The 24,457-nt window shown below is 43.7% G+C and overlaps 1 protein-coding gene across 2 annotated transcripts in view; it reads right to left on the bottom strand.

Moving 5' to 3' along the window:
* sgsm2 (small G protein signaling modulator 2) overlaps positions 1-24,457 on the bottom strand; it is a 243,824-nt gene that overhangs the window by 37,539 nt on the left and 181,828 nt on the right. The window contains exons 8-13 of one of the 2 annotated variants that reach the window (XM_061718653.1): positions 22,772-22,896; positions 22,590-22,657; positions 20,867-21,030; positions 19,454-19,586; positions 17,701-17,838; positions 776-944 (exon numbers count right to left, since the gene is read on the bottom strand). In XM_061718653.1, coding sequence (XP_061574637.1) covers positions 776-944; positions 17,701-17,838; positions 19,454-19,586; positions 20,867-21,030; positions 22,590-22,657; positions 22,772-22,896 — 797 coding nt within the window. The remainder of the gene's footprint in view (positions 1-775; positions 945-17,700; positions 17,839-19,453; positions 19,587-20,866; positions 21,031-22,589; positions 22,658-22,771; positions 22,897-24,457) is intronic. The other variant, XM_061718654.1, reaches the window with a different exon arrangement.

Here is a 24,457-nt window from a genome sequence, read left to right as displayed (position 1 = left end):
GGACTTCTCCGTCACTCCATTTCTCCGCGGTGCAGTTCCCCCCGTGACCGCTAGTTAGCGATCTTTTCCTGAATGGTTTATCCGACTTTTTACGGTCAAAGTGAATCAAAGAGATAAGGAAAACTATTGTGCAAAAAAACAAAACAAAAAAAATCACACATACACGAAGAAAAGAGCGCTGAAAGTTCACGACTGCTTCAAACCGGAAACCGGAAATGGGTTGCTTCCAAGTGAACCAATCACAGCCCTCTTGTCTGCGTTTGGTCTGCGTCGCGTCGACACGTAGTTACAATTTTTTGGGAGGTGCACGTCAGTGACGGTGTCAGTGACGGCGTGTGGTCTGCGTCGGCTCGACACGTAGTTACAATTTTTTGGGAGGTGCACGTCAGTGACGGCGTCAGCGACGGCGTCAGCGACGGCGTCAGCGACGGCGTCAGTGACGGTGTCAGCGACGGCGTCAGCGACGGCGTCAGCGACGGCGTCAGCGACGGCGTGTGGTCTGCGTCGGCGCAAACCACACGCCGTAGGCACGGCGTCGTTTTGATGCAGAACCATAACTCAAGCTTTATAGTCCAGAAAATACGGTATCTACTCTGCACGTTAGACCCCTAGTGGAAAAGTGCAAAACCGAGGCGAGGTGAGTCGGGCTGAGCAGGTACTAGTGGAAAAGCGCCATTAGAGTATTGACCTCTGTTGACAAACCCCTCTAACTCCCTGCATAATGGTGAATGTTTTCCCATCAGGCCCGGGGTGGCTGGACGGCGTCGGTGCGTACGTGTGGATGTCTGCCGGCTGCTGGATGCAGGTGCAGCCTGCCGGGTAGTTGACGGGGATGCCGTCCGCAGAGCAGAACTGGCACAGGGACTCCGGCCCGCTTCCTTCGGCCTGTTGCCATGACGACGGGCTGCCACCGAAACCCTGCATCTCCATCCTCTCCCCGTGGTCTAAACCAGAGCGGAAGAAAGTGAGAACACAGACGTGTATCTCAGTTATCTGAGACGATATAGATGTCCCCGTGTTCGTGCATTACACTCTTATCCAAAGGTTTTCAGCCCACTTCACCGGCTTAGTTTTATGCCTTACATATTATGACTTGGGTCCCTCAGCTCAACCGTAAAATACATCATTCCATATATTTTTGATTGCTATGAAATCAAGAGATGCGCAGATGGATGAAGAGTTTTACACTTATGTGAGAGCTTAAAAAGTGGCGTAGAGAGGAAAGCAAAAGTGCAAGGGTGAGGAAGGAGGAAGGATGCTGTGGGGAGAGACAGGCGGGGAGGAGGGGATCCATGCTAGTTCACAGGGAGGAGGGCGAGGAGACAGCGGAGATCAGGGGGTTGCTCCAGGAGAGCAGGAGGAACAAAGGAGAAGAGAGGACGGAGATAGGAAGTGAAGGAGCTGACAGCAGGGGGAGAGAGCGGGGGCGAGGGTCACATTCAGACCATGCAGGATGCATAAAGCCAGAAAAGGACGAGAGACACTAAAATAAATCATTTTAAAAGCAACAAAAATAAATGGACACAAGTAAAAAGTCATATAAAGAAAACTCAAACATCAACTAAATGCTCTTCACATTAATTCTTCAGGTTGGAGCTGATGACCTGTCATAAATATGAAGCTGCGCTTTGGTAGATAAATAGTCCACAATAAGTATTAAAACCAATAAAAGTCAAAAGAAGGGAAAGAAAAGCCAAACAGAAAAATACTGGAGTGAGACCAACATTTGGCCTCCCCCCTTTTTACTTTAGGATTAGACGTGATCAACAAGTGATTTAATGCAACCCCGCTCACACAAGGACTCCACGTCTCTACTACTGCGGAACCCCACAGGACCGTGATGAGGGGGGGGGGGGGGGGGGGGGCAGGGGGACGGGGGGGGAGGGGGCAGTGAAGAATTACAGTGAACAGCATTGCAGCGAACCACTACACAAAAGACAGGAAAAACAGCCGAGGAAAGCGGAGGAGAAACGAGCAGAAAAGGTCGTCCGATGATTTTCCATCACAAATACACAGAAACACACAAGCCGTCCTTCAAACGACAGGAACAGAAGAAAACAACCAGACAGGTGCATAGTCCCCATGCAAAAAGTGTTAAGCATCGCTTGCAAAGTGAGAAATGACAGAAAGGTAAAGAGGCAAAAAGAGGTAAGTCAAATTAAAGGAGTGCAAAAGAAAGAAAACAAAAAAAACAAAAAAAAACAACAACCCAAAAACCAAACCAATGGTCAGAGCGATTCTTGTGCAACCCGACAGTGCCGAGGCCATGCTTCACTTTCACAACTCTGTCAGCAACAAAAACCTGGGAATGCAAAGTGGACGAGACAGGAAGACCTGGGGAAGTTTAACCAGCTGTAAGCTCTGTAAACTCTGCAGCGCTGTCCTAGGACCAGGCTGCCTCTTCTTTTCTGAGACAATGGTTGATCTATACCGGGGGTCGGCAACCCGCGGCTCTAGAGCCGCATGCGGCTCTTTAGCGCCGCCCTGGTGGATCCTGGAGCTTTTTCAAAAATGTTTGACCTTTTTTTTCCTATTTTTTTCTTTTTTTTCTTCTTTCTTCTTTTTTTCCTTTTTTCCCTCTTTTTTTCTTCCCTTTTTCCTTTCCTTTTTAATCTCGACATTTTGACTTTTGAATATTTTCTCAACATTTCGACTTTTTTCTCGACATTTCGACTTTTTTCTCATTTCGACTTTTTTCTCAAGATTGTACTTCAACATTAATCTCGACATTTCGACTTTTTTCTCGACATTTCGACTTTTGTCTCAAGATTGTATTTCAACATTAATCTTGACATTTCGACTTTTTTCTCGAAATTTCGACTTCTTTCTCGAAGTGCATAATGAAAAAAAAAATCTTCCCTCAGTTATAACTAATATAGATACATGCAGCATGTGTTGACTTCATTGTAAGGCTTATACAAGACTTTTATACAAGATTTTTTGCTGCTCCAGACATATTTGTTTGGTCCAACATGGCTCTAAAACAGTTTGGTTTGCCGACCCCTGGTCTATATCATACTTGCTGAGCAGTGGACACGCAGGAGATGCACAGAAACACTGACGACTTATGAGATTCTACAAAATACAACTGAAAAAATCAGTTAATATTCAGTTTTCAAAAGATGTAGGGGGATGTTTTTTCTCCATGTCTGACAGCTGCATTGAGGAAACATCTAATTTTACTAAGATGACAGAGGCCTCAGACAGCTGAATGAAGTTTTGGCTTTTTCACATCATTTGAATGGACTGGATTCACACCTGTAAATGAATTTTAAGGTGTACCTTCAGACACTGCATGGCATTATGGGAAAATCAAAAGAAATCAAGCAAAAACTCAGAAAATAAATAGTGAAATTTCACAAATCTGGTTCATTCTTGGGTTTCACTTCCAGATGCCCGAAGGTCCATGTACATTTGTTCAAATGACATTGCAAAGTACAGGCAGCCATCGTATCGCTCAGGAAGGAGACGACTTCTGTGTCCCAGAGATGAATGAGCTTTGGAGTAAAATGTACAAAGCAACCGTAGAGCATAACCCAAGATCCTGTGAAAAACCAGACTGGGAGGAGAGGATCATTATCCACAGTAAAACACGTTCTGGACCCACATGAGCGGGAGGAAAACACCGCTCCAAAACCAGCAGGAAAAAACACATCACTGTTTGCAGCTGAACATGGGGACAAATATGTTCATCTTGGGGAAAATACTCACACAAGAAGGTTCACAAACCAGCTCTATCAGGAAGAATCAACCAGAATTCATGAATGATGGGATGGGATGATGGGAAACATTTGAGCAAAGATACACAGTTTCAAGGCACAAGGCAAATATTGCTGGGGTTTATGTCCTGGGTCTCTGGAAAGAACCTAGAGACACTTCTGTTGTAATAGACGCAATAGAGGGAATGCACATGACGTCACAGATGAGACTTCACAGCTGGTTAAACCACTGAGTGTCAGAAAGAACGAGTGTCAGAAAGACTGAGTGTCAGAAAGACTGAGTGTCAGAAAGACTGAGTGACAGAAAGACTGAGTGTCAGAAAGACTGAGTGTCAGAAAGACTGAGTGGCAGCGTAAACTTTCAGTTTGAGCAACTGGAAAACATCTCAAATGGGAAAGAGCTGTTGTGGGATCGACTGTACTCATAGATTTAGCAAGAAATCGGAGTTATCGTTTTACAGACTGACGAAAAATAAGCTTAAGAGAGACAAATGGATCGCTGCAATTCACAGAAACAACTGGATTCCAGACACCGAAACGTGGATTTGCGATTCCCATTTTGTATCAGGTAATGTAGGATTTTTGGGTAGCTAACTTTAAACGGTCAAATCATAAAGTTCGGTGTCCTCATCACTTTAATTTCTACAACAAATCCTGCCTTGAAGTAGGACCAAGCGTCAAGACTTTTGTATGCCTTCAAGCTTTGCTTCGTGTATTTCCCCGGCGTAGAAATTAAGTACATATAAATATCAGGAAACTGGATTTGTGGCCAAATATTAATGTCCATGGACCACTGGTTCTTGGTAACTGTACCAAATATTAATGTCCATGGACCACTGGTTCTTGGTAACTGTACCAAATATTAATGTCCATGGACCACTGGTTCTTGGTAAGTGTACCAAATATTAATGTCCATGGACCACTGGTTCTTGGTAACTGTACCAAATATTAATGTCCATGGACCACTGGTTCTTGGTAACTGTACCAAATATTAATGTCCATAGACCACTGGTTCTTGGAAACTGTACCAAATATTAATGTCCATGGACCACTGGTTCTTGGTAACTGTACCAAATATTAATGTCCATGGACCACTGGTTCTTGGTAACTGTACCAAATATTAATGTCCATGGACCACTGGTTCTTGGGGTAATTGTACCAAATATTAATGTCCATGGACCACTGGTTCTTGGAAACTGTACCAAATATTAATGTCCATGGACCACTGGTTCTTGGTAATTGTACCAAATATTAATGTCCATGGACCACTGGTTCTTGGTAACTGTACCAAATATTAATGTCCATGGACCACTGGTTCTTGGGGTAATTGTACCAAATATTAATGTCCATAGACCACTGGTTCTTGGTAACTGTACGGGTCACTGTCAAGTCCAACTGCCTTTAATTTAAGCTGATAATCAGCTGTTATTCCGTCTTCTCCGCTAGTTGCAGCTGTTTTTACCACTCAGTGAGAGTAAGGGGGCTGGTCCAGTGGGAAAGTGACGTCAATGCAGACCCTCTATAGGAAAATGTGAAGACATCTGTCTGACAGCTGAATTTGGTGATCAGCATGATTTTCCAGAGTGGGCTCGACCCCTGCTTGCCTGGGTTTTCTATACGTTTCTCCCACAGTCCAAAAAACGTGTTTCAGATGAATTGGTGATTCTAAATTCCCCGGAGGTGTGAGTGTGAGTGTGTGTGCTTGTTTGTCTATATGTATCCCTGAATTGGATGGACAGCCTGTTCAGGTTGTACCCCTGCCTTTCATTCAGAGAGAGCTGGGATGGACTACAGCGGATCCTCTGCTGGTGGCGAAGAGCATCTCTGAATGCACAACACCGGAACCTGCAGTGTGGGAGTGAGAGGGGCAGGGTAACGGCCCGGGCAGGCGGGGGAGAGATTTGTCCGTCAAGACTCCTGTCCCTGGCCCTGCCCCTTCTCAACCTTTCCCCGACCCTGAACCTAACCTGGGGCTTGCTGATTGGGCCGGAGCTTCAGGAGCTGCGTGCTGGCCTGCGGTCCCCACCCCCGGTCATCCCGCTGCTGCTTCCACCTGCCTGTGGTCCCCACCCCCCAGTCTGGCCCTCGGCAGGAGGGTCCCCCTTATGATCCAGGTCCTGGTCCAGGTTTCTACCCCCTTATGATCCAGGTCCTGGTCCAGGTTTCTCCTTATGATCCAGGTCCTGGTCCAGGTTTCTACCCCCTTATGATCCAGGTCCTGGTCCAGGTTTCTACCCCCCTTATGATCCAGGTCCTGGTCCAGGTTTCTCATTATGATCTGGTCCTGGTCCAGGTTTCTACCCCCCTTATGATCCAGGTCCTGGTCCAGGTTTCTACCCCCCTTATGATCCAGGTCCTGGTCCAGGTTTCTCCTTATGATCTGGTCCTGGTCCAGGTTTCTACCCCCCTTATGATCCAGGTCCTGGTCCAGGTTTCTACCCCCCTTATGATCCAGGTCCTGGTCCAGGTTTCTTCCTCCTAAAGGGGAGTTTTTCTTGCCACTGTTTGGTTTAAGGTTTTTCTCCCACTAGGGGAGTTTTTACCTGCCATTGTTTATGTAATAATTGCTCGGGGGTTTATGTTCATGTTCTGGATCTCTGGAAAGCGTCTAGAGACAACTTTTGTTGTATTAGACGCTATATAAATAAAATTGAATTGAATTGAATTGAATTGGAATCAGTATCAGATAAAGAGTTTGGCATTCACTGAAGTTCTTCATATGAAGATGATCTCAGTGCCAGAGAAGTATTAGGCTGAAAAAACCAACACACATCTATAAGGGAGACAACAAAAACATTAGTTATGGCCAAATCAACAGCTCGGTACATTTTTTAAAAAGAACAAACGCTCTGGCTTAACAACATCGAAAGGCTTGGAAGAAGTAATTAATATCCTGAAGACATCAAAAGATGCCTTAATAAATAAATGTTTGCAGCAAAAAGTCTTAAAACAAGGTCCAAACGTTCAGTAACATTCAAGAACAGAGAGGGCACATTCAACGTTAGCAGAAAACATTGTTCTGGGATCAGTTTTTGGGACAGATGAAATTAAGTTCATGGTTTGGAGAAGGAGAGAAATGGCTCACATTCAATTTTCAATTGAATTTTATTCATATAGCATCTATTAAAACAAAAGTTGTCTCTGGGCACTTTCAACAACACCATGATGTTTATTGATGATGTGACTGCTTACAGACATATTCAGATCTGTTCTGTGGCGTACACATCTATACACATTCACAAACATTAGAACAAAACTGAACGGTGCTCAACAGGCCAGATATTTGACGACCCTGAATGGACTGAGAGAAACAGCCAAGACTTTTTTTAAGCAAAAATTGAATATTCTTCACTGGCTAAGTCCAGTGAGCTGATCCCAACCCAACAGCAGGATCTTCAGTTACTGAAGCGTAAACTGAGGCAGAAGAGCTCATAGACGAGCAGCAACGATGATGTCCATGGGCTCCACACTCCACACACTGAGTGCGTTTACAGGGGAAGTTTAATTCCTCTTTAATCCAGAATTAAAATTAAATCTGATTTAAAATGAGTAAAAATGACCATGTAAACACTTAATTCCGAATGAAAATGGCCATTCCGAATTAAACTTAATTCTGAAGTAAGTGGCTGGTTTATTCTGATTTTAAATCCGAATAGAACAATTCCGCGATCATGTTGACACTCATTCCGCTTTAAATTAATTCCGGTCTTTCTTTCTGCTCGTTCCCTCGCCTATCTGTCTCCATGACGCTTATATTCCACGCTGGGCTGGTTTTCCAAACAAAGATGGCATCCCATCATTCATGAATTCTGGTTGATTCTTCCTGATAGAGCTGGTTTGTGAACCTTCTTGTGTGAGTATTTTCCCCAAGATGAACATACAGTGGGGAGAACAAGTATTTGATACACTGCCGATTTTGCAGGTTTTCCCACTTGCAAAGCATGTAGAAGTCTGTAATTTTTATCATAGGTACTCTTCAACTGTGAGTGACAGAATCTAAAAAAATCCAGAAAATCACATTGTATGATTTTTAAGTAATTAATTTGCATTTTATTGCATGACATAAGTATTTGATCACCTGTCAACCAGTAAGACTTCCGGCTCTCACAGACCTGTTAGTTCTTCTTTAAGAAGCCCTCCTGTTCTCCACTCATTACCTGTATTAACTGCACCTGTTTGAACTCGTTACCTGTATAAAAGACACCTGTCCACACACTCAGTCAAACAAACTCCAACCTCTCCACAATGGCCAAGACCAGAGAGCAGTGTAAGGACATCAGGGATACAATTGTAGACCTGCACAAGGCTGGGATGGGCTACAGGACAATAGGCAAGCAGCTTGGTCAGAAGGCAACAACTGTTGGCGCAATTATTAGAAAATGGAAGAAGTTCAAGCTGACGGTCAATCTCCCTCGGTCTGGGGCTCCGTGCAAAATCTCACCTCGTGGGGCATCAATGATCATGAGGAAGGTGAGGGATCAGCCCAGAACTACACGGCAGGACCTGGTCAATGACCTGAAGAGATGGGACCACAGTCTCAAAGAAAACCATTAGTAACACACTACGCCGTCATGGATTAAAATCCTGCAGCGCACGCAAGGTCCCCCTGCTCAAGCCAGTGCATGTCAAGGCATGTCTGAAGTTTGCCAATGACCATCTGAATTGATCCAGAGGAGGAATGGGAGAAGGTCATGTGGTCTGATGAGACTGAAATAGAGCTTTTTGGTCTAAACTCCATTCGCCGTGTTTGGAGGAAGAAGAAGGATGAGTACAACCCCAAGAACACCATCCCAACCGTGAAGCATGGAGGTGGAAACATCATTCTTTGGGGATGCTTTTCTGCAAAGGGGACAGGACGACTGCACCGTATTGAGGGGAGGATGGATGGGGCCATGTATCGCGAGATCTTGGCCAACAACCTCCTTCCCTCAGTAAGGGCATTGAAGATGGGTCGTGGCTGGGTCTTCCAGCATGACAACGACCCGAAACACACAGCCAGGGCAACTAAGGAGTGGCTCCGTAAGAAGCATTTCAAGGTCCTGGAGTGGCCTAGCCAGTCTCCAGACCTGAACCCAATAGAAAATCTTTGGAGGGAGCTGAAAGTCCGTATTGCCCAGCGACAGCCCCGAAACCTGAAGGATCTGGAGAAGATCTGTATGGAGGAGTGGGCCAAAATCCCTGCTGCAGTGTGTGCAAACCTGGTCAAGAACTACAGGAAACGTCTGATCTCTGTAATTGCAAACAAAGGTTTCTGTACCAAATATTAAGTTCTGTTTTTCTGATGTATCAAATACTTATGTCATGCAATAAAATGCTAATTAATTACTTAAAAATCATACAATGTGATTTTCTGGATTTTTTTTTAGATTCCATCACTCACAGTTGAAGAGTACCTATGATAAAAATTACAGACTTCTACATGCTTTTCAAGTGGGAAAACCTGCAAAATCAGCAGTGTATCAAATACTTGTTCTCTCCACTGTATTTGTCCCCATGTTCAGCTGCAAACAGTGATGTGTTTTTTCCTGCTGGTTTTGGAGCGGTGTTTTCCTCCCGCTCATGTGGGTCCAGAACGTGTTTTACTGTGGATAATGATCCTCTCCTCCCAGTCTGGTTTTTCACAGGATCTTGGGTTATGCTCAACGGTTGCTTTGTACATTTTACTCCAAAGCTCATTCATCTCTGGGACACAGAAGTCGTCTCCTTCCTGAGCGATACTATGGCTGCCTGTACTTTGCAATGTCATTTGAACAAATGTACATGGACCTTCGGGCATCTGGAAGTGAAACCCAAGAATGAACCAGATTTGTGAAATTTCACTATTTATTTTCTGAGTTTTTGCTTGATTTCTTTTGATTTTCCCATAATGCCATGCAGTGTCTGAAGGTACACCTTAAAATTCATTTACAGGTGTGAATCCAGTCCATTCAAATGATGTGAAAAAGCCAAAACTTAATTAAGCTGTCTGAGGCCTCTGTCATCTTAGTAAAATTAGATGTTTCCTCAATGCAGCTGTCAGACATGGAGAAAAAACATTGTGAGATTAATCCAAGTTTATCATTGTGAAACTGCCAGAATCAGAATTAGAAAACTGCCTGTTTTATCCTCATGACACACGCAGGAGGTTAAAACTGCTGACTTCCTGGTTGGTCAACTGAACCATTGTCTTTAGACACATCTGTGCAAAGCCTCACAGAGTTCTTGTTTGTCTAGAAGGGGCTCATTTATTGACCCTTTCAAGACTTTAAGCTGACTTAAAGGTTAGCTAGGTTTAGTTGGACCATCTGATAACACGAGACCCCCATGAAGGTTGGCCTGGTGACTTCTGGTTTGAAAATAACCCAGTGTCTTTAAAAACCATCTGTTCAAACCTCCAACAGAGGGTCCTTTTTTAGTTGACCCCTTGACCCTTTGTGTTTTAAGGATGTCTGTTTGTTTCTTCATACCAAGCCTCTTTAACTGAAAAATCACATGTGTGTGACCATCTGTTTCCTGTTTCTGTCCATTGTCCATCCACTGTCTACCATTGGTTGTCTTAACATAGCCAACGCCTGTCAGTTTTTCAATAAATACCTCCTGCAAAGAAGGACCCAGCAAGCATTTCGTCGAGAGCCACAGAGAGAGAGCCGTGTTGCTCGACAGGGCTCCGACTTTGCTTCACTTCTGCGCAGAAGGCCTTAAAAATCATTTCTACCAGTCTCTGTGTCTTTTCCTAAATTATTAATGTATGTATGTTGATTTAGGAACCCAACAACATCCCCCTACATCTTTTGAAAACTGAATATTAACTGATTTTTTCAGTTAATATTCGCTTGGTCCGACTTCAAGGCAGGATTTGTTGTAGAAATTAAAGTGATGAGGACACCGAACTTTATGATTTGACCGTTTAACGTTAGCTACCCAAAAATCCAACATTACCTGATACAAAATGGGAACCGCAAATCCACGTTTCGGTGTCTGGAATCCAGTTGTTTCTGTGAATTGCAGCGATCCATTTGTCTCTCTTAAGCTTATTTTTCGTCAGTCTGTAAAACGATAACTCTGATTTCTTGCTAAACCTATGAATACAGTCGATCACACAACAGCTCTTTCCCATTTTAGATGTTTTCCAGTTGCTCAAACTGAAAGTTTACGCTGCCCCTCAGTCTTTCTGACACTCAGTCTTTCTGACACTCCCGTAGTTAGTTAGTTAGTGGGCGTAACCCGCTGTAAAGTCTCATCTGTGACGTCATGTGCATTCCCTCTATAGAAAAGCCTGGTATGCAGAGAAGTTCTTGGCTGACTCTGAGACTGCAGGGCGTCCCGGTCCTGTGGCTGAAAACCAACCCTAAGTCATCGCCCCTCAGCTGGTTGAGAGTTGGTGAGAATTGTTTCTGCTGAAATTCTGCGTTTGAATTTCACCAAAGATGACCATGAGAATTGAGGCTCTACAAGTCTTGTGTTTTGTTCAGATGATGAATTGTTTGTCAACTTCAGTTGTGATTCCATGTTCATTTTACGCAGAAGAGACTTTCTCCCTTCAAGAGTTTCAAACAAATCATTCTATTCAGTGTTCTAACTGTGCTGTGATGGACTCTAACGTATAACCTGCTCAGTGTGGCCTGCAGGCTCTGGGATTTACATGTAGTTCTTGGGTTTCCTGAATTGTATAGAACAGGGGTCGGCAACCCAAAATGTTGAAAGAGGACCAAAAACACAAAAAACAAACGTGTCTGGAGCTGCAAAAGATGAAAAGTTTTGTATAAGCCTTAGAATGAAGGCAAATGGCGAAAGGCGAAATGTCGAGAAAAAAGTTGAAATGTTGAGAAAAAAAGTCGAAATGTCGAGAAAAAAGTCGAAATGTTGAGAAAAAAGTCGAAATGTTGAGAAAAAAGTCGAAATGTCGAGAAAAAAGTAAAAAATGTCATGATTAACGTTGAAGTATAATCTTGAGAAAAAAGTCAAAATGTCGAGAAAAAAGTCAAAATTTCGAGAAAATAAGTCAAAATGTTGAGAAAAAAGTTGAAATGTTGAGATTTAAAAGGAAAATAAAAAAGAGAAAAAAAAAAAAAAAAAGGAAAAAAAAAGGTCCAACATTTTTTTTTTTAAATCCAGGAGCCACTAGGGTGGCGCTAAAGAGCCGCGGGTTGCCGAGCCCTGGTATAGACTAACTGGGGCATTCAGTTTTGGTAAAATTGAAGACTGTCTTGAATGCAATTCACTTGCGAATAATCTGTCTCAGTCCGGACTTTTTTTTTACCTCAAATTGTTTGGAAATTGTTTTACAACCCTTTCCAGATTTATGTGAAGTAATTACTTCTTTAAAATCCATTGCGATACCGATAGGGAAATTCTCTGTATTGTATTAAGACACACCTGGATACTCCACACCAGGGGTCCGTTTCAAAAAGCAGATTCAACAAACTCTGAGTCTAATCCTGAACTCTTAGTTGATCTACTCTGAGATCGGAAACTCTGAGTTTTCGGTTCCAGAACAGCAGATTTGAGTTAATTTACTCAACTCTAAGTAGTTTCACCTGGGGTTAAGCGCGTGCGCCACAACTATAAAAAGCCAGCATTAATGGAGCCCCAATTCGACGGTTCACCATGGCAACCGGCGACAACAAAAGATCCACCTACTTTTTCTTTTTTTTTTTTTTTACTTTATTTAACATTTCAATTTACAAAATCCCTTTGAGGAAACATTAGTTTGCATCTGAAGATCCACATACTTCACCCCACTGGAGTTAGAAGTGTTAATACGTGCGTATGGCGAGTATGAGAGCATAACATTTAGATCAGGGCCGTCAATTGGGTACGGCAGCTGCCACACCTCGGCTTCAGGGGAAAATGTAAATGTTTTTTTTAATACATTTATGGAATTACTCTATGTCCATTTGTATTGATTTATCCTATTACTTAATACATATAAAATAACTACAAATGCATATCAGAACATGATGGATTTCACTGGGTATTATCTTTCCCGACACTTGTACCCCCCTCATATCTTGAAATGTGATGTCCCAGCGTCCCTGACGACAGTGGTCGCTATCAATCTGGTTTTTAGCGCAATCTGCAGTGTTACTAACTTACAAAAATGAAAAGGAAGCAGACAACCACGCAATTAAAAAAAAAAAAAAGAAGGCAAGTGATGGTCCAGTGTTGCCCCAGCAGCAGAAGATATTAACGAGGCTGTTAGCCACTGAAGGATTAATTATGCAAGTTCATTTTAAGGTAAGATATCAATCACCCTACCCTCTTATAAATCTGTTTAAGGGAAATATTTGTCTTTTTTTACTCTCTCTCTTTCTCTCTTCTGCCCCCTCCCTCTCCTTTTTGCATTTGGACTTTAACTGTTTGAAGTTAAACTCGTTTGTGAACCGAATGGGTAAAATTGTGTTTGTCAGATACGCTTTTTCTGGTCTCTAACTCTGCCGCTTGCTGTCCGTGGTGCAGAAAACGGATGTGTATTGCGTAAAGGCCCATTGGCTGAATTGACGCCACTGAGGGAAGAGACGGAGAAAAACTCAGGGTTTATTGAAGTAAACCTGCTAGCGACCAGGTTAGATTCAGAGAGTCTGTTACTACGGTAACTGACCAGGTTAGGTTCAGAGAGTCTGTTACTACGGTAACTGACCAGGTTAGGTTCAGAGAGTCTGTTACTACGGTAACTGACCAGGTTAGGTTCAGAGAGTCTGTTACTACGGTAACTGACCAGGTTAGGTTCAGAGAGTCTGTTACTACGGTAACTGACCAGGTTAGGTTCAGAGAGTCTGTTACTACGGTAACTGACCAGGTTAGGTTCAGAGAGTCTGTTACTACGGTAACTGACCGAGAGCTTAAGTTACCTCTCTTTGTGAAACAGGCTAGAGTTACCTCTCTTTCTCTGGTTTGAGTTACCTCCATTTGTGAAACGGAAAACTCAGAGTTTCCCTCATTTCAGGGTTAACAGACTCAGAGTTTTAACTAAACCTGCTTTGTGAAACGGACCCCAGGAACCTGCCGACATATTTGTCTTAACAGAGGTCTCTATACCAGATGAAATCTGATGATTATGATCTGATGGTCTGATGATGGCTGAGCTGGACTGCAACCTGAACCTTAGAGAAGCAGTAAATGTGTAATAAGTATTGCCCATCTAATTATTTTCTTCCATCTTTTTTTTAAATAAATTATTGCACAGTTAAGAAAGAAAGCTTGAAAGTTGAAAGTTATTGTCTGTCTGAAGTGGTATTAGCCCGGTATGATGACTCCCTACGGAGTTAGGTTACTAACTTCTGAACAAGACTGTCTCCAACTGGTTGTTACAGAGTTTGATGACTTCTAAAAGCGGTCAGCTATCTGAAAATATTTAGGTTTTATTTAGTTTGGGCATTCCAGCGTCTAATAATTTATACCACAACATACTAAAGCCACTCTATGTAGCAATGCCACTTTTAGCCACATGGGGGCACACACTACCACTCAAACGCTCAGACACATATTTGGGTGTGTCCGTATCCTTTTCACTGGTAGCGTATAGATCTGCAGTGTTGACCAGGGACATGGACAGTACGTGCTGTTGATTGGTGACGGTCCAGTCCCTGTAATACCACGTTGTCGCCCTTCTTGTGTCTTACCCTGGATTCACACTGAAAGCGTCCCAGGCGTCATGGGCGTCCAGTTGCCATTCATTGTCTATGAAAGCGCTGTGAGAGGCGCTGGAGGCCACGGTGGCGTTGGAGGCGTCGGGAGCATCAATTTGAAGTTGAAAAATCGCAACTTCTCACTGCCTTATGTATCGCAAAGAAAACCATTCTAGTAAATTGGAAACAAAAATCCAGTTTATGTATCAACCATTTTAGGAATCTTTTATCAGATCATATTAGTAGTGAGATAATGTCTGCCTCCACTGAACAACATTCGGCTGAATTGCACTCTCTCTGGTCCCCGATTATTGGCTTCATTACCTAGTGGGGGCGGGGGGGGTGGTGATGTCGTAGCCCTTGGGGTTGGGGGTCAGCTTGGGGGGTCTGGGGCGCGGGCCTCTGGTGGCCCCTGGGGGGCGGTGGGTGGGGCGGTGGGGCCCTGTCCCTGGCCGGTGGGGGCCTTGGGGGCCTGTGGGGGGGGTTACCTCATGGCGGTGGGGGGGGGTGGCTGGGGGGGGCTCGGGCGGGGGGCTGTGGCTAGAGCGTCTCCGGGTCTCCCGGGGGGGGCTGGGCCGTGGACGTGGGGGTCCCACTCAGAGGGCCCGGCCCTGCCTGGGTGGGGGGTGGCTGTCTGCGCTGGGGGGGCATTGCTGCCTTGGTCCTCCGTCGCTGGGCGGGCGCCGCGTGCCCCTGCGGATGTGGGGACTCCGGGACCCTTGGGGTGTCCGCCGGGGTGGCTCCGGGGGGGGGGTGGGGCCGGGTCCAGGGATCGGGCCTCCCCTGACCGGGGGGTGCACGGGCGGGCGCGGCGGCAGGGTGGCATCATTCCCAGGTGTCTATGTCTTATGTTGTCAGTATGAATGGGGGGATGTTGGACCATTTCCCCCTCCGTCTGGGGGCTCCGGCGGCGCCGGGGGCGCCCGTGGAGGTACGGTGGGGCCCTGGCCCGGCTCGGAGGGCCGGCCCCCGTCTACTGGATGGCCGGTGGGGGGGCGCGGGTGTCTTATCAGGGCCGGCTTTGCTGGTCCTACTTCCTGGCTTCGGCCTCCGCTCCCCCTCCTTCCCCCCCTACACGATTCATACGCACATAGGCGAGGGGCGGGGGGTCCGGGTCGTGGGGGGCATTGTCCCGCGTGGCCCGGCACTCCCCGCCTCACGGTTTTAACAGCAAAGTAGACACTGCACATTCAACACTTAATAAATACATTTGAGAATGACACGTAGTTCGGGAGGGGGGGGGGTCGGTGTCAAATCGATACTTGGCCCTCCCCCTCCCTGTTTTTATGGCATTAATCACATGCACTCAACACCAGGGGCGGGAGGGGATCCCACATCACCCGCGTTCCCTCGCCGGCCTGGGATAGGTGGGTCGGGATACCGGGCCTGGCGGGGCTTGCCGTGCAGCCTGGGGTGCCTTCTGGCGGTGCTGGACCCCCCCGGGGAGGGGGAAATGGTGCGTGATTGTGTGTCTGTGTCGGTGAGAATGCAGTGTGGAAGTGTCCTGCCATGGAGGATTTGAGCCTCCATTGGCAGGACAACAAAACTTAATAATTTATCAATATTATATTATACAAAGGTGGTTATTATTATTATTATTATTATTATTATTATTATTATTATTATTAGTAGTATTAGTATTATTAGTATTATTATTATTATGTATAGTATATATTATTATAGTATATCTTATTATTAGTATAGGTATCGGATAGGTGAATGGATGAATGAATGGGATGGCTGGGTCTGGGGCCCTCCGTTGTCGGGCCTGCGCGGGTGTCACCCTGTTGGGGGGTTCCCTCTCTCCGGTCCCCCCCGCTGCCTCTGCGGCGGGGCGCCCCTCTGATCTTGGAGGGCCACTTTCGTGGGGGCGGGTGCGCCTGCCCTCGTCGGCGGCCGGGGCGGCTCTGTCTCTCCGGGCAGGTTGGCCCCCTGCCGGGTGGGGGTCGTTGGCCTGGAGGGTGAGGGCCTCCTGGCCACGTGTCCGGCCCGGACCGGGTGGCCGGGGATTGCCTGGGTCGCGGTCCGCCGCCGCGGGATCCCTGGCTGCTTCTTTACGCGCCGTGGGGGCCCCGCCCGCGGGCCCCCTCAGACTGCGATCAGATCTCAAGATTTGGGTCGATTGCTGTTATTGTTTTGGTTGGCTCCGTGCCGGTTTCGTGCTTTGTTTGTGGTTTTTTGTTGCAGATTTCCAGTGCTTGACGTGTGTTTCCGTGTGTTCCTGCTTCCTGGATTGGCAGTGGATGTCGTCACCCCCCCCCCCCCCCCCCCCCACACACCACCACCCCCCCCCCCCAAAAAAAAAGAAACAAAACAAATCTCAACTTATTGCAAATGAGCAGCGCCGAGGCAGCGTACTTTCATGTACACACGAACGTACACTCATTCACATGCGTACAGGAGCAGAGCTGTCACTAACACACTTATTTTATCAGGAATTAATATATTTCATCCAGTAAACTGACATTTTTGCTGATTTCACTGCCGTTTTTACCTGAACTGCTCATGTGAAACACGTATCTGATGTTGAGGAGCTGGATGGTCCCAATGATTTTATTTGCTACATTGATCCAACGCAAAATAATTAAAAACCGTGCTTATTAATCACAAAACACAGGTTAAACATCATGACCAAATCCCCTGGGACCCGGTGTGTCAGTGTTCACCGCAGACAGACTGCAGCTTCTGGACCAACGGCTTGTTGATGTTGATCCAGGACCAACCTGGTTAGGGAGCATCAAACTCACTCTTATAAAAAGAAATAACGCTAAAATATAAAGAAGGCTTCTCAAAGTGTTATCCATGGTGAAATAGGAAACTGAAGATGTGCACGCTATATATATATATATATATATATATATATATATATATATATGTATATATATATATATATATATATATATATATTTTTTTTTTTTTTTTTTTTTTCGTTCGCCATTTTTAACGCTTTCAGTGTGAATCCACCATTCCGCGAGGGACTGACACATGAACTCTGTTATGATGTGCCGTCCCCATATGGTCAGATATGGTATTGATATGGTATTGTTACATACAGTAGTTGTTTATGGTCAGATATGGTATTGATATGGTATTGTTACATACAGTAGTTGTTTCGTTGCCGTGGCAGCTTTTCAGATTCCAGTTTCTGATCTGAACTTCCCCATGTCCTGGTTAAATAATCCATTCCTGGTTCGGATGGGCTTCAGAAACCGCAAACACACAGGCAGACCAAGCTGGGAGGGAGGAGGGGTCAGGTGCAAGAGGAAGCAGGATTAGAGGAGGAAAGGAGGGAAGGGGGGGCATCAGAAGCTGGGGGGAGATCTCGGGGGGGGGGGGGGGGTTGGGTTTTGTGGGTGTGTTAAGGTGATAAAAACCTTTCATGACATTAGGGTCTGTGAGGTTCCGCGAGCAGATCATTGAGATCATTGCATGGAGCCTATCTTCCTCTTCCTCGTCGTCGTCCAGAGATGGAGCGCGGCTGCCCGTGGTGTGGTGGTAGTTTATAGTGACTGCTTGCACCAGTGGAACAACAGAGAACACAGTTAGAGGAGTGCTTCCTAACAAGCCCCTTGAAGACTTTTGTATGCAAGAAACCACTGTATTTTACAAGACGCACCAAAAACCAGAAGAGTTGGGAAGATAAGATGGAAAATGCAAAAACTGTATGACGGTCCGTCCCAGACGCCTCCGAGCCCAGAGAGGTCAACGTCATCTCTGAACACGGTTAACACGAGGCTGCATCTTTGTACAGTAACATTTGACAGGTATCTGATAGGGGTGTAACGATACACTAATCTCACGATACGGTACCATACACCATATTGAGGTCACGATAACGATACGATATTATAGCAGTATTTTTTTAACAACCTTGAATGAGGAACATATGACTGGAAAAAATTGTCTTTTATTTGAAAGACACAAAATACAAAACAATGCTGTGCGTTTGGCCTATTGTTACAGTTTGTAATGCTTTATAACTGTTTAAGTTTTAAAGAGAAAGCCAGGCCAACCATTTTCCACAAACTGAACTAAAAGTAAATGTCAGGTTTGCATTATGCATCTTCATTTCATACAAGTACAAATATTTTGCCACAAACTGAATAGTTTCTCTCATGTATGATTTGACTTTTTTTCTTTTCCATAAATGTAACAACTAAAATTAAATAAATAAATCAAAGTAAATAAATAAACTATGAAAAGTCCCACATGACTGTTATTGATCTTGTTCCAGAGCTCAGAGCTTCACCTGCTCCAGCCTGAGGCCGTAAGGTGAACCCCGTTATCGTTTCATCCTCACACCGTCGGGGATGACACAATCTTTACATCATAAAAAAGATTGATTCATGCTCATTTTAGAAGTAAAAGTTCAGAGCTCAAAACCCTGCAAGAGTCCCGTGATGGGGACCATAAAACGGTACTAGTTTCTTCTGAGCGGAGGAAGATTTTGGTCCGCGGGTCGAGGTCGTCACGTGATCCCGCTGCACCAATACGATGCGCCTTACTAGTAAACACAATATATGAATATTAATAACCCAATATCAGCTACAGTTTGTCACCTCCACGACACGTATCGTGACGTTTTTGTATCGCGAAATTTCATAGCACGATATATTGTTACACCCCTAGTATCTGACTGTAATTCCATGTCCATGTTCTCATATTTAATTATTGATGAATTACAGCTCCTAATGCAGTCTGAAGGATCAGAGATCACTGGTGCCCCATTTTCCTGTCACACAATGAATTTCCTCCACATTCCTTGAATAACAACTAAATATTAAGTACTGCAGAAGGAGAAATACACAAATCCTCTAATTTGGTTCTTTGAGGAATGCTGTTTCTACACATTTCAATTATTTTATCATGTGTTTATTGAAAAATGCAGAGAAAATATGTTGGTTTAACACTTTCCGCAAAGGAAGAAAAGAGTATGAGTAATGTAAGAATGACTTCTATTTTGCATTTTTCCTATCGTACCAACGTCTTCTGATTTAAGCATCATAGGTTTCTCACAGGTTCCTCATCTAACACACGGTGCACTTTAGCCACAGAAGAACTTTAAAAAAAAATTTGTTTCAGGACATTTTCTTCCAGTTAAAACACTGGTGTGAAAATGTTGCTTACTTGCATCGTATCTGTATCCAGGATAGACGATGCGAAAGACGTAGTCGGCAGCGGTCTGCTCCTCCCCGTTCCTCTCCTGCTCCAGCAGCCGGGCTGCGCTGCTCCTCTTCCTCAGCTTTGGAAATACTTTTCCCTTAGAGACCAAAAACAAGTTTCAATACAAACATATGAAATTAAAGCAAAATCCTCAGTAAAATAAGATATTAGGCGATAAACAGATAAACAGCAATTATAGCGGGAAATGACTGTTTTGTATGTATCTGCAGAGGCTCCAGACAGAGATCTTCAGGTGAGCTGAAGGACCTGTGTCTGTCTTTAAACAGCAGATGTGGTTTTGTTGGAGTACTCAGTTGCTTGTTTTTTAAGTACTTTGCCATGAACATTGCTGTCTGAGACAAATGGGCAGCTGAAAGCCCATTTACAGCCTAATTTGACATTTGAAGTCCCTCAGTCCCTCTATGGCTCTATTTTAACACAAGTTAAAAAGAATTAAAAGAAGATGTACTAGATTTTGCATAATTTTTTACTGAAATATTTTCATTAAAATTAATAGAAAAAGACAATTAAATAGCTGGTTGCATCTATTTGACAAATGATCATCTACTAACATTTCAGAAGAAGACAGCTGGAACTCCTGCAGATGTTAGATGGCATGGTGGCTCAAATGACTCAGTGTTATGTCCTCAGTTTAATTGTGTTTCATTTGGAATTATTTTTTAAATGGAAATATTCATAATTATTTGTAAACAATAAATTGTTCGACTTTTTTATGATGATATGGTGTTGACGGAGAAAGGTCCTTGGTTACATACGAGATAATATTGTGTATGTCAAAACAACATTTTACCTTTTTGCACCAAAACCACAAATATAGAGCAGCTGATAATAAATATTGATTTATTTCTGATAGAGAACTGAGGACATTTAGTTTATTGGTCTTTTTTCACACATCAACCCTGCTTTTTCCATTCGATAAATTGACCAAAATTCAATAATTTCAATACTCTGATGAACTTGTAAAAATCCTTCATGCCTTTTATTTCTGCTCGTCAGCCTCTCATGGTTTTTGCTATTGTTTGAGTCTAAGTTTTCTATCTACTTTTTGACCAAACTTTCCCTCAAAACATGAGCAAATGATTTTAATCTTGAAATGTGTTCACTGGTAAAAAAAAATCCTTTTGGAGCTGATCTGATGATCTTTGTAATTACTTATTGCAGTAGATTACTTACCCCAAACTACTATTCAGTTCATGAGTGAGATCACAGTCTGAAGTCTTCCGTAAAAGAAGTCTAAGCTCTTTCTCGATCTGGTGACTAAAAGTACCAAGCACTTTACATCCTACTGGTCATTCTTGTGATGGTTCTTTGTAACATGTTGCACAGTAAAGTATATGTTGAAATGTGACTTATTACCTTGCCTTTCTGGGACCAGAGGGGAGGTTCCAGTTGTCCTCGTGGTAGCAGGCCTGCTTCTAGACAGGACAGGAAGGCCAGCAGGTGACCACCAGGGGGGAAGTGCAGCGGTGGCCGCTGGATCCCGTCCTGACTTACTAGAACCAGCGTCCCCCCGCAATCAGCTGGGATTTTTAGTTAGAAGAAGAGAGAAAAAAATACAGTAAAAGAAGGTAAAACCAGGGCAGGAGTCATTGAAAATGCAAACAATTCTTACATTTTCTGTGACTTTTATTTCCTTGCAGACACTGTGTGTAAAAATGTATATATACATTTTTACACAGGCCTATGTTGAACATGGGAAGACTTGATTTCAGTTCTGAGGCCTAACTCTGAGACCAGCCTTGATTTCTTACAGCCGACCGCATGGTTTGAAACAAAGGAACCTCCATAATGACTCAAGGCCTCAGCAGGATTTGCATTTACGGTCCTTGGTGATAAGGAATAGAGTCCTCCGTTGGGATAAGGAATGCAACTCGCAGGAGGGGCCGCTTGCGGATTTATGGCAGCCCAGGCCCGGCTATAAAGAGCAACCTCCTCCCTCTTCTCCCTCAGATCTCTTCTCCCTCAGCCCGGTCCATTCTCCCATGGAGTTCTCTGTGAGCTATGAACAAGGCCACGGCTACTATTTTAGCATGAAGAGCTACTAGGCTATGGGCCGACCTTCTCCATTATCATGACTGAAAAAGCGTCTGGTTGCCTTGAAATGGCAACCATAGTCTGCAGTCTGCAGCCACAGATGAGGGACCGTTGCATTCCCCAATGATGTGAACGCCTTTGGACCGACCTGCAGCTGAAGGAGGCCCAGCTGATGGGCCCATAATGCATCCCCTCATCCAGACTGAGATGAGGAGAGCAGGAGAGAGAGAGACGGTCTTTACCAGGGTCACCTGCGGAGCGTAACCACCCAGCTGTTCACCAAGGAACGCTGACCGGCCAGACCAAACCACCTTTTTCTTCAACTACGGAACCACGTAAGAGGCTGTTTTGTGTCTGGGCAGAGAAACATAGTTAACACATTTAACTAGCTTAGTTTTACTTTGTTTGCTACCACTGATCCCATCAAAACTGTGTTTATTAGTTTAAGTGTGTTTATTTAATTTATCGTTTTTCTACTGCTGCATCCACGTTGCTGGATCTTCCATAACATTACTTTTAAGGTTTTCAATGGTTTTCTCTCACAGAAAGTGCAGATCCTCTGCTCATCTTTACCTTCCCTGTATATTGATTTTCAACCGCATGATTACAATCACTTGTTGACATCAGCTGTTTGAAATAACAGCAAATATTTTTTTTCACAATCTTATGAGTGCTGAATTGCAAGCCTGAAATGCAAAAGTGTGTGTGCATGTGTGTGTGTGTGGGTGTGTGTACACACACATGCACACACACATGCAAATACGGACTGCAAATACGGTTTATCCTGTAGAAGAGTGACTGTACAGGGAAAAAAATGTAAGGAAGAGGGGAAGGGAAAGGGGTGAACCAGCAGTCAAGCCACTTATAAAAGCTACAATGTGGCCTGCTTTGCTCATTAAGAGCAATGTACATTTCATCAAAGCAAGTAATCAATATCTTGATCTGACAGTCGGTAACCAAACTGGATTTGTTAATGAGATTCTCCTAAAATGAGCAGGCTGGTATGGAGGAACATGACTGTGTACGTAAGCTGCTGAGCACTCACGTCGCTGGTGACAGTGGATGCAGACGATCTGGCGCAGAGGAACAGTCACTGCATAGTCCCAGTAGATGCTGAAAGAACCAAGTGAGCACTTGTTAAGGAGGGTGCTGTTACAGATTTTCTACATGTCTTGTGAAACGCTCCCCCTTTCCAATGAGAGGGGCGTCATTGTTTATTTTGGCTACCTCTTCTCCAGGTCACAGTCTCCCAGAGTGCCGTTGATGAGCTGGTTGGGCGTCCACTTCAGTGTGAGGTTATCACCTGCCTGGTGGAGTGACAGGTAGCCCCGCAACACCTCCATGTCCTTCTTCTACCCATGAAGACAAGACACCAAAGAAGGAAGGCGAAAATGTGAGACTTTAGCTTTGAAGGTGTCACACCCTCACTGAACATATGTGAGCTTTTGTACGCCAGTTAGTAAGAAATGTTTCATTCATTTCATTTTATTCTTTATTTCATTCAAAAAATAAAACGAAACAATTCAATACAAATACAAATACAAATGCAAATGTTCATAAATTGTGAGTGAAAAGGGAGCAAAAAGAAGTAGAATCTTATCTAATCTGCCCCTATTTTCAAGAAATAAATTCACAAATAACATAAATTCAATTTTCAAAAACAACAACTAAGTAAATAAAAAACTAAAATAAAATAAAATGACTGCCGTCCATGGGTATGTCAATCAAACTTAACTAACATATTTCATTATTTTTACTTAACATACAGGCTTTAATTGTTCTTTTGAATGTAATGTTTGATTTGGATTCTTTGTTTTCTTTGTTCTGATTGTTCCATAAACTGATTCCTTTCACAGAAACATAACGTTCCATCAGTTTAGTCCTGAATCTTGTTTTTTTTTAAATCTCTGTTCCTTTTAAGTTATACTTGCTTTCTCTTTTTTCAAATCTTTTCTGAATGTTGATTGGTAAATTATTTTTATGAGCTTTAAACATAATTTGCGGAATACTACTCTACTAATAAATGTCTACTAATTCATGAAATTTCAACAATTTTAACTGAAGGAATAATGGATTTGTAGGATCTCTATATTGTTTTCTATCCGCTGATACTCAGCCTCTTGTGGTTTCGTTTTTTTGTCTTCCATTTTTAATCTTCCTCAAGTACTGTGTATGTCAATACACAGTACTTGAGTCAAATTACTTGATCAATACAATTCTCATAAAACAGTCCTCTTAAAAAACAAAAGCATTCACTTGTCCAAGAAAAAAACAAACTGCACCCACTGAGCTATGATGGCCGAACTTTCTTCTACAACTAAAAAAAAACATATGTTTTATGGAGATATCTTGGCACAAAAAAATGAAGAAGAATCAGCATATCCACTGGATACTGGATGTTGCTGTGCAATCATAAACTGCTTTAAAATGACCACAGTGGATCTTTTTTCTTGTAGACTCATTAATTCAAGGAAAGCCTGCCCTCTCTGGTGTCATAAAAACTCTCCAGAAGGAGGTTGTGCTGTGCTGGCGATGTGGAAATAAAATATGTGTGTACCTTTACACATATATCACGGTTCTTTCCAGACATTTATTCATGTTTCATCAGCTGGAAGACGGCGCTAGCGCTCTTCCACTTACTCTACATTTTAAATGGGTTAAATAGGCTTATTTATCAAAAACTCCTCATCTCCACTCTGAGCACTGAATCATCCAAACAGTTGGTTCTTTTACTTCTACTCCTAGATCCAGCCTCAGAAACGAAGGCGACTGTCACGGTTTGTCACTTCCTGTTTTATTTTGAAGCCCATCGTTGCGTCCAAAATGCCATACTAAACAGTATATACTCAAAAAGGATACTTTAGTTCAGGAAACTTTTGAGTAAATATCAGTAGTATGCATTCATTCGGACGT

Source organism: Cololabis saira, chromosome 4, assembly GCF_033807715.1.
Source record: "Cololabis saira isolate AMF1-May2022 chromosome 4, fColSai1.1, whole genome shotgun sequence".
Taxonomy (NCBI): Eukaryota; Metazoa; Chordata; class Actinopteri; order Beloniformes; family Belonidae; genus Cololabis; species Cololabis saira.
This window is presented reverse-complemented; position numbering and strand designations above follow the sequence as displayed.